Source organism: Cygnus olor, chromosome 12 (genome assembly GCF_009769625.2).
Source record: "Cygnus olor isolate bCygOlo1 chromosome 12, bCygOlo1.pri.v2, whole genome shotgun sequence".
NCBI lineage: Eukaryota > Metazoa > Chordata > Aves > Anseriformes > Anatidae > Cygnus > Cygnus olor.
In genome coordinates, this window is record NC_049180.1 from 14886776 (window position 1) to 14897790 (window position 11015).

The 11015-nt window shown below is 47.1% G+C and overlaps 1 protein-coding gene across 2 annotated transcripts in view; it reads right to left on the bottom strand.

Annotated features, from left to right (window-relative positions):
- Nucleotides 1-8141, bottom strand: part of SLC6A2 (solute carrier family 6 member 2) — a 75869-nt gene extending 67728 nt beyond the window's left edge. For both annotated transcript variants that reach the window (XR_005823598.1, XM_040571076.1), the window contains exon 1: nucleotides 7825-8141. Coding sequence is in view for 1 of the 2 variants with exons in the window: in XM_040571076.1 (XP_040427010.1) it covers nucleotides 7825-8101 (277 nt within the window). In the remaining variant the exon portion in view is untranslated. The remainder of the gene's footprint in view (nucleotides 1-7824) is intronic.
- Between the last annotated feature and the right edge of the window lie 2874 nt (nucleotides 8142-11015).

The window sequence follows — 11015 nt, forward strand, 5'->3', positions numbered from 1 at the left end:
CTAGTTCTCAACACAGAGTCAGTGCTGTCACCTTTGTCATGCTTCAGAGGGAGATTGCAAAACTTGTTTAAATACAGAATAGGGGAAAGGAGAAGGAGGAGTGAGAGTAAAACAAAGGATACCCTTGAGAAGTAATTTAGAGTTTTTTTTTTCCTACGGTCATCATGAAGAACATGTCACAGTGCAAGGACCTTAACTGTTTCCTTTCCTTTCCAACTATCCCCTTTCCCTGCCTTTATGAAATAAAAGTTTCAAAATCAGCAAGGCTTAAACGAAGTATGTTGAATCCCTACAGAAGCTGAGATGCTGAATTATACTACAGTTCTCTCTCCAGGACTTCCATGAAAACTGGGCTGGGCTGGGCACTTTTGGTGCTGGTTTCCCAAAGGACTCAGATGTCCATCTTTAGGAAGTAGAGTTTTGAGTGGCAGGAGAGCCTTTCATAGGAAACCATTCTCAGCTGGGCACCAGTGCACAAGATGTAAGCAATTAGGAGGAGATCCTGCCGTGCAAGGTCCAAGACAACTCAGAGGCAGCAAAGGGGAAGATTAAGGAGTTGGAGGAGGGAATAATTGGTTGTCAAGATATGGGTAACAGGCTGCTGACATGGATGATTTGCCTCCAAATGTCCCGAGGAAGGGAAACTGAAGGTTTACAGTAAGTGTGATAATCCCAGAATCTTTACATCATCTTCATTGAAACTGGATTGAGGCGGGGGAGTTGTTGTGAATGAACTTATTTCAACTTCAATAATAATAATAATAATTTCTTGTCACATTTCAAGTTGAGAAGACAAGAGTTAGTTGCAAATTAATCATAACTGCTGTTTGTCAGTGTGAGATTCCCTGAAGCCCAGTACCATGGTTCTGTATATTCTATATGATGGATACGTACAGTGCAGCTGGAAAATACAAAGAGTGAGGTAGGACTAAAAGATCTGGAGCTGTCTCACAACAAGACTCCATTTAAACTTGTCTCCTGCCTCCTGAATTACAATATGTTAATATAAATATATCTCTAAGTATAGAGTGGTGCTTTATTATTTTGTAACATCGCTGAGAGCAATTAGGTAAAATATCATCTAGTAATTGCAGTATATTTAAACGCTATGGAGCTTACAGTACAAACATAATAGAGAGCCACGCTACAGTTAACTTTAATCGGTTGGTGAACCTGGGACAAAGGCTTCAGAGCTGAGCACAACTGAAGAGACTCCCCCTACACACAGCAGAACTGCATGCATGAGCTATTTGATGTTGTTGCTCAGAACTGCTCAGATTTCCCTAAACCATTTGTTTCCATTTTAATTCACAGCAAGAGGTTCAGTAATTTGTGGACTGATTTTAATCATAATTTCCCTCGTAGCGTATCTAAACACTTGCTAAGACTGTATGTTCCCTCTCGTCTTACGTGTAAGTAGTTCTGTTAGCATCCTGTTTCATATTTCATACTTAAGTCTGGACAGGAAAGTAATCTGCCTTGAAATAACTCTCTTTAGGCTGCTGTAGTTGTATTCACATATTCACTGAACTGGTGACATTTTGGGTTCTTTGGTAAAGACGGGCTGTTGGCTGCTGCACTCCTGATATGGCCTTGCTGTTTTCCTTTGCTTCTAGTGAATTCAATAAGGAGCTTAAAAAGATGTCAGTGAGAAACAGCCTAGAAACAGATGAAGCTTAGATGCCTGCTGTCTCAGCTTGATTGAGTATCCCTGGCCAAACTATAAGAAACTCATGGATCTGTTAATAGGAACATTGAAAGCTTGCTAATGTGACTTAGAGAACTTGTTGAGGAGGGATACCTGTCCTGGCGGAATGGCTTTCCAGGGGTATTTCACAACTTCAGCTGCTTGGCATAATTGACAAGGGCACCAGAAATGGAGGGGGAAAAAAAACCTTAAGCAGAGATTTTAGATTCCCAAACAACTGAACTAAGATAGCAGTTTGCTACTTGATGCCTTTTCTTCCTCTTAGTTCAGAATAAAATAGTTCTGAGTGGTAATCAAAGTGTGTTCGTTCCTTGTGGTTAGAAAAAGGCTTTGCTTTTGTCAGAAAACCAGCTCATCTGGGTCACACCAGCTTCTTGTATTGTCTTGGTAACAAGGAGGAGTGAAGCTGGAACACCAGTTTGATCAGAGCATCTCTTTGGTCAGTTCTGAATCCTTGTCCTGCACTAACCACAGGATGGTCCTCATATGGTCTGACCTCAAGCTAAATACCAGCAACCTGCTCTAGAACCTTTGTATATCTCTAGAACCTTTGTAAAATTGTCAAGCTAAGGGTTAGAATTGTTCAGGGACTGGCTTGACTTCTCTTAAAACAGGTATTTAGCTGGGAGTGCATACAGTGTACCAATTGTACGCTGGTTCATGGTATCTTACCCCAGACCCAGAAACTGGAATTTTAGAATTGATAAAAGATGTGGGTAAGAAATATTCAGTTTTTCCTTGTCAAGTGTTCATGATGCTTCATATGCAGTAGGTGTAAAATACAGTAGCTTATAGCCCTGGGGAAATTATAGTTCTGAAGAGTTATTTTGTAGAGCCAGCAAGCCTGATGGACAAGTGGAGGAGAAGAGGGAATTTCAGAGAAGCTGTTGGCATGCAAGCTACAGTGCTGGTGAGCCTTAGTGAAGCCATGCTCTGTATGTACCAGCTGATAAATGATTGTCATGGGGAGGAAAGAGGAGTGATGAAGTCATGTGTGAAAAGGAGAGAGCAACTGTGAGCTGGCCACTGAATCCGGGAAGAAGGGACTGTCATGTGGCACAACAGAGATTGTCCCAAACGTCACACGAAGCCCTGCAGCACAAAGCTCTTAGCCACGGTATGGAGGTCAGTGTAATAGTTCAAGACCTGTCTGAGGTCCCTGGTTTGATGCAATAATGGGAATTGAAAACCCGTATTAGGAAACCAAAATCGCTCGATTTGCATCCATGCTTTGATTGATTAATGACTCATACTCTTGGCATAGTCCTTGCTGTGAGATTGCTTCAAAGTTCACTTATTACCATCATCAATGCTATTTTGGAATGTAAACACTGACATTACAAGGCAAAGGTCAGCCACCTTTGAAAGGTAAAGTGCCAGATGGTATTCTTTCTCAAATTAGTGATTAAATTTACTGGCAGACACTTGGTGTAAGGCAGGGAGCAGAGCCTGGTAGAAAAGCAAGGTGCTGCAGGTCAGCATCAGATCATGCTTTTGGTCAAATGGTGCACTAGCCATACTTATTTATATATACATATAAAATCTGTACAGTAGGGGATATTTGGATTTGGTTGTATGCTGTCTGTGGTACCTCTGCTTGTGGATTGCTAAGTCCCGCACTAGAGCTTGTGGAAGTACGGATAAGAAACAGAGCGTTAGGATAAGTTGTAAGATACCTCTCTTCTGAAGTGCATTGATTGCTGGCGAGCTGTTCTTTGAAGCAAATGATTTCTCCTAGAAATAACGTGGTCTAAAAACATTTAAGAAAATAACATCTCAGAGGAGATTAAAAGTGTATATTATGACAGCTAGAGAACTGTTAAATATTTATCTGCGGCTGTTTGTAAATTCATGAAAAGCTTAATCTGATTCTTATGATACAATAAGTCTCTGGTGACTAATCCGACAATTACATGCTTCCTAATGAATAGTCTGAACATGACTGCAAATACTTTGGCTCACAAAAAGGAGTATTTTATGTTGGTAAATTCTTTTTTCATAAATTTCAGTGGGAAATATTATTTTTTCTTATGACCATGAAGGAAAACGAAGAACGTTAATGCTAAGAGTATCTGGTACAGAATCAACAATAGCGTGGTTACCTAAGGCTGAGCATCATCCTCCCCCACAGGGAGCACATCAGTTAATCATACCAGGCATTACTCAACTTCACTTGGCATCAGTACCGTTTTAGATGTAATCCAAATTACCGAGATAAATCTTTCCCTAAACTGACGAGAGTCTAATTTTAATGCTCTTCTTCTGTACTTCAGCATCGCCTCATACTGATCGGGGGAACACTCATGAGGTTGGATATGCTATAAGGAGTTGTCTTGAGTACACTTATGTTGTCCACTTACAAACAGATTCATACAGCTAGGGAATCTTTTTTTTGTCGTTGTTACTAAAACCAACAAAAACCCCACAAACCGCAAAGGGGCTGTTGCCAGAAATGAGTTATAACGAGGGAAGAGCACTTGTGAGAATAGGCAGCAGAAACAGCCATGGCTGCTGATTTCTCCAGCGACATGCCCTGCTGCTCTGAACTCTCAGAACTGGACTGCACAAGTCGTCCTTGATCTGCTGCAAATGGTGCTTTTCCTTTGTCTTGTGAGGGGTGCCGGAATATATGTCAGATGTGGTGTTTATTCATCAGCCAAACTGACAAGGCAATGGTAGAGAATCTCCCCCCCTTTCTGGAGTATCCCCTTATCTGCTTAATGAGAGCTTGCAGAAATTCACCTCCTGTGCAGAGCCTGTCATTTTATAAGGTTGTTCAGGATACATAGTGGGCATATCCTGCTTCCAAGTATTCCGTGAGGGCAAGATCTCATCCAGTCTGTTCATACGAAACTGTCCTGGAAGTTTTCTGTGGCTTCATGTTATAGTACAGCCACTGGATCTGTGCCTGCCCTGGTAAAGCAGGCAACTCCTATGGAAGGAGGTAGCTGATACAAAGGATAAACACTCTAGCTTCTTAAATCTTACTTAAGATTCGGGATTATTTTTCTTAATAGCTGAAGACTGTTTCCAAAAATCACAGTCATTCACAGAAGGGTTACATTCTGCCATCTATCTTTGTGCACAAGTCCCATTGGGGTCTCCCAGCAGGCAACTCCCAAAACACAGATGTTTCTGGCTATTCATTCAGCGGTTAGTGCTGCTGGATGCTTCCTACTGTCTAGCTTTTTGTTACTGGGAGTAACAAACAGTTGTTTTTGTTAAAATACAAATACATATTTACATATTTTTAACCATTACCAGTGTTGTCTCTGAAGTTATATAACATAAAAATGTCTATAAAGGTACCACTGGGCAGTGTATACCTTGTGTCAGTAAAACTCAGTGAACTAATGGGAGTTTTGTCTGTGTGGGACTTCAGGATCTAACACAAAAGCCTCTATCTCTAGTTTTTAATCAGAAAACTTCCCTGGAGTTTACCAAAGAAAGAAACTCGAGGATTTGGCTGGTAAGATGTGGGTGTGTATATGCATCTATCTCCTTGTAAAATTCAGCTTTGAGGGAATGCAGTGTGTATTTGTACCTTCCTTCTGAGGTCCTGCAAGTTCTCACGCTTGATTGAGAACCACCTATTTTTACAAGCATGGAAAGGCCCTTAGTGTGTGTGTGTCTGCTGGCATCTCAAATTAATCATAGCTGGTCCTAGGAACATAGCAGTCCACATGTCACTTTTTGCAGATGTAGAGGGAGATGCCCTTTTCTACCACTTCAGTGTCCTTAAACACTCTTATTTAACATTTAAAAGCAGTTGTACAACCTTGGTGGGTGTAGATTTTGGAAGGATAGCACTTTTTTTTTTTTTTACCAGATAGCACCAGCTATGCTGAAAACAAAAGTGTTAAAATATCTTAGTGGTTTAGGACTTGTGGCGTTACAAGATGCTTCCTTTTCACTGCCTTGTTTTGTGTCAATCTGTCGAAGACACACAAGTTCGTACCCCATACTTGACTAGCTTGAGTTGGCAAAGTTTACTAGCAGAAGTACTAAGATGATGTAATTAAATTTTCTCCATGTCTGTTAGTGCCTTTGTTTTTATGGCATGTAGTAAAGCAGTTTTAAAGGCTGAATGTCCTACAGGAGTTTCTGCTAAATGAAATTGATATATACCTACAACATGGAGGCAGTGGATGGGAGATGTTTAAATAGCATAGAGACAAGTGTTGTAAAGAGAGAAGAGAGTCAGTGACCCTGCCTGTATCTGCATTCCCCACTTCTCAGCTCAGGGTCTGGCCTGGAAATTGTCCTAATTAAATACTGTTAGCTGATGTGGTGGTGGCCATGGTCTATCAAACAGATAGAAAAAGGAAAAAACAATCTCAATATGATTAATCTTCATTAAGCCAAACACAAGCTAACTGTAAAAATTAGTTTGTCCTTAAATAGGCATAGCTAATGTGTCTTCATTCGTCTTCCCGACCTCATTTGTTGCTGCTGACTTGTGACCATCAGGATTATCCCACCTTTCATTTTACACTGAAAAAAGTCTTCTCAAGTGCTAGCAAAGGGTGTTGTTACATTATCTGCGTGCTCAAGAATGACATCCTAGGTATTGATTGCGATGCTTCCTACTGCTGTTTGTTCTCTATTGAAGAGCAGATTAAATGAAAGTGTTTATAATCTGTACCAATAACCAGTTCTCGGTCATTGTGTAGACTTTGATAGCACAGGGCCCCTCTACCTTCACTCGTAAAGGTTCTGATTCCCCTTGGACAGTATGGAAGAATGGGTGCAAAGGAGAAAGGTGCCTCTAGCAGGTGTGAAGTAGGTGGCTTGCTATCCACCTCACTTCGGAGGTATTTAAATTAAAGAGGGGAGAGGAAATCCTGGTTTCTCTAGCTGAACTGACATAATGCGTGGACACTGAACAAAATGCGGACTGTTACCTCCTGTGCCTGAGCTAGCAGCAAATTACAAAGGAAGCAGGCTAGGACTGTGATTAAAAGTGACCCAAAATGATAGAAAGGAGTCCGAGCACTGTGAGCATCACCTCTATATAGGCATTGTATTTGTGTCCCTAAACTTTGCAAGAGAGAGCTCAGAGGGGTGCGTATGCACGGAGCTGTGTGAGGGATGCTCCTGCTCCACCTGCACTTGACAGGGAAGCCTGCTGGCTTCATGCTGCGTTGTGCTGCTGCACTGTGAGCTACCTGAATTATTTTTGGACATAATGAACTAAGGAGAGGGTTTTTGTGTCGGTACTGACTGCCTGCAGCCTGTCTGGCTGGTGAGCGGAGATTTTCTGCCCCTCCTCAGAAGTTTGGAGGTCCCAGCTGAGACTGAGTGTTGCAGTACCAGCCCCGTCTCATGCCCCCTTAAGTTCTGAGGACCAGTGTAACCCCACTTGCCAGGGATTTTCCCATCCCACACTCCTCTTTTCCTGGGCAGCAAGTCTTCCATGCTACAAGCGTGAACCCTCAGCCTTTATCACCAGGCAACCACGCTCTCAAGACGTACCCGGCCACCCTACAGAACCCGCTCGCCACCCGGCAGCTCCTCCATCTGCACCACGCAGGGCTCACACGCAGCTCTCCGTCTGCTGGGCTCTGCTCCTCCTGGGGGCTCTGGGAGCACCCAGCACCCGCCTGCTCCTGCTCCTGGCACCTGCCCGCTCCCGGGGCTGCAGCACCCGCCCGGCGCGGGGCCCTGCCTGCAGGGGCTGAGGGGCTGCTGGAGTGCAGGTCCTGAAGCTGGGCTGGGCACTCCGGGCTAATTCTGGTTACCGGGTGCCAGCTTTTTGTGGCTGGCGGTGCCAAAGCGTGCAGGGGGTGAGGCTTTGTTGGTAACAAGTCCCCTACCTACTCAAAGGAGGGGAAAGAGCCCCCGAAGTGCACGCATCCCAATCCCCCATTAAAATCACCGCAGAGCAACCTTTCCCTAGCCCGGCGGTAACTTTTCTAGATGCTGTTTTACACCGCTCAAGTTTTTTTTGTTTTTTTTTTTTTCTTTTCTACACCGCACTTTGCCACCGAAAAAGCCCCGTCGAGCGGGCAGAGGGGGGAAGGCGAAGACCCCGCGGCCCCAAACCGCCCCGCGCTGGGCTGGGGCGGGGGGATGCGGCTTTTGGGGTCGGGGCGCGGCGGTCGCGGGCGGCTTACCCCCTCCATTTTTGTAGCAGAGGTAGGGGAACCTCCAGACGTTGGCCAGGTCCACGGCGAAGCCGATGACGGAGAGGAGGAAATCGATCTTCTTGCCCCACGTCTCCCGCTCCGGGCCGCCGTAGCGGGGGGCGGTGGGCAGGATGGTGCTGGCCGTGTACTGCACCCCGTTGTGCTCCTTCACCAGCAGCAGCTCCACGTCCTTCCGCGGCCCCGGCCGCTCCGCCAAGGGGGCCACCACCGACACTTTGCGCTCGGGCTGGCTCTGTTTGTTCATCCTCGCCTGGAACGGGCACAGAGAGGAGGATCGGGGGGGGAAAAAAAAAGGGGAGGGGGGGGAGAGCTCAGCCCGCTGGAGGCGGCTCCGCGCTTGCAGAGAGGCAGGAGCGAGGCCCGGCCGGCGGCAGAGCCGGAATAATAAGGGGCCGTGCAAATGGGGCGGGGGAGAAGGGGGGGACCGGGGAGCCCCCGGGGAGCGGCGGTGCCCGCGCCCTTCCGCCGCGGGGAGCGGCGCACCTGGGGCAGCTCTGCCTGGTCTCACTGTGCTCCTGTCCTGCCTCTGGCCATGTCCTGCCCCTGCTCCTGTCTCTGTCCCTGTCGGCACTCATCCTGCCGGAGCCCTCGGGGCGCTCGGAGCTCTGCCTGCCCGTGCTGTGCAAGGTTCCCCCCCGGCGGAGCAGCCCCGGCAGGTGCAGCCCGGTTCTGCCTCATCCTCCCCTTCCTGCGCCGCTCCGGGAGGGAGCCTGCGCTCCCCTGCCTGACTCAGATTAAACGCTAAAATTTGGCTTTGGGGGTTGCAACCCGGAGGGGATGGCAGGGCTGGATGCTGCTGGGCGTCCCGCGCCAGAGTTGGTGGATGCCCAGCGTTTTCTTTTTTTCTTTTCTTTTCTTTTCTTTCTTTCTTTCCTGGAAAGCAGCGGGCTGGTAGCGTTCAGCTGTCAGGTTGTGGTATCTGCAGGGCATTAAGTATTTACTGCTGTTCCAAATGAGACCCGGCTCTTTTAGGTGTAAAATGAGTAAAGAATTAGCTAGCAGATCAACAATGTCTGGTGCCAAAAGCTGGCTAAATACAGCTGCAGGAGGCTTTCGGGGCCCCTCCTGTTACAGCTGTGAGCAGAAACTGTCCCTTGGCTGCCTGCTAGGCAATGCAGTCTGAGCACAGAAGGCAGAAACAGGCAGCTCCCCACCAGCAATGCCAAATAGCTTCTCTTCTGCCCAGCATCAGGGAGAACAGGTCAGCTTGCAGAAAAGTCCCTTAACAGCCTACTGGTCTCACTCTACTGGGACTGAAACTCTGTTATTATAACCATAACGCGTGCAGAGGCGCTAGTCTGAATTTGCAAGGAATCCCCGCTTCCCCTGCAGATTTGGAGTGTGAAGAAGAGTCTCAGCTGAGAGTTAAGCTTCTAAATCAGCATCTTCCCCTCCTCTCCGGACCACAGACTGTGAAGGTGCTCCTGAGACAGCTATTGATAATTTGGGTATTTTCTGCCTTCACAAAAAGCTCTTGGCATTACTGGGTTTCTCATGCTCTTCCCAAAGCCCTTGTCTGGAAAAACCATCTGAGCAGCGTCTAGACTGTTTCAGAGCAATTGCATGCTCAGAACACGTGGCTCGTGCTCTCTTTCCATCATTCCACGGTTTCATGCTTCTCCAAATACACCACGGAAAGCCATTTTCTATATCCCTTTGACACTTCAGGCCGTGCACGCTGCCAATACTTCTGTGCACAGTCATTGCATAGCGCTCTGTGAACACCCAGGGTTTGCCCATGCCCATGTTTCTATCCCCATGCACTGCTGCCTGCTCCTTGCAGCACCCCTCAGTCACCTCCCCTAAATGCATCACACAAACACCCCGTTTCCAGTTTCATGTGGTGTCCTCGAGCGTGCCTGCCTTTCAGTGAGCCTGCACGCCCGCCTCGTGTGGCAAACCAAGGATGGGCGCTGTGTCTGGCCCTGGGAGAGCCCCTCTCCCTGCCCCGAGCCCTGAAGCCACCTTCCCGGGGACTCACCAGGTAGCACTGGGGGTGTTTCTGTCCCATTCCCTGGCACCTATGGGCAGGGGCAGGTGACTGGAGGGGGATTCCTTCTTCCACTGCTCCAGGACTGCAGCCTCGCTGGGAGGTGAAGCTGTAGCCTAGGCAGTAAGGAGCTTTTTAAACCTGGTTCCCCTCTCTCCACGTGACTATCACCGTCTTAATCTGCACGGACTTCCTATGCTAGACAGCAGTGCTCACATATTGCTTCTGGAAAATAAGGCCTCGCTAAGGAACACCCTTTCCCCACAACGGTCTCAATTAGCCAAGCTTTATCATGTCGGTGGTGGGAGGAATCTAGAAAGCCCCAGCTTATTTCCGAAGAGAATTAAATCACTGTGCATATATATATATATATATATTTGCCTTTAGTTCTTGCATGGAAAGTGTGCACAATCTGGTTAATGTAATATCTGCTGCACCCTCAAGGTAAGAAAGTCCTCAATTGGATTTTATAAAAAAGTTGCTTAATCTTGAATCTGTCTGGATCTTGTTACGCCTAATGGAGCCTGACAGCGGGTAGAGTGGCAGGCGGGGAAGGGAATATTGTGTTTAGAAACCTCAATGGAGCCAGGCAAGATGGCAGGCCGTTAACGATGTCCCACAGTTGACTGGGAAACAGGCAGTATCTTCAGAAACTCATCTGGTGTTGCTGGGTTAGTGACCAATCACTCAAATTCACGTCTATCGCTCTCTTTGCAAGGTATGGGAGAATCCCCTATACACTATAGTAGCAAGCTGGGATTGTCACTCTCATACCTTAGTGTCTACGAAGGAAAAAACCCCAATGAACAACAGCTCAGACCTCCATTAGCTGCTGGTGCGAAGGCTCGCTGTGCTCGCTGGCAGCAGGGCTCGTGTTCACAGCCTTCAGCGGCACAGCACAGCCCTCTGCCACCCGGCCGACAGAACTGCAGGCGCTGGCTGCCCTGCGTCCTACAAAGCACCTGCGAAGAAGGGCCCTAGGGAACTGTGTCCAAAGGTGCAGGACCTGGTGCCTTTGGAAAGGGTCTTGCTTAGTGCTGATTCTGAGCTGCCTGATGGGAGAGCTCGGCACGTGAGCCAAGCAAAACAGTGACTGAAGGGGATATGGGTGCGTGATAAATTAAGGCAAATGTCACTGGAAAATGAACAGCAGAACAGCAGCATTCAA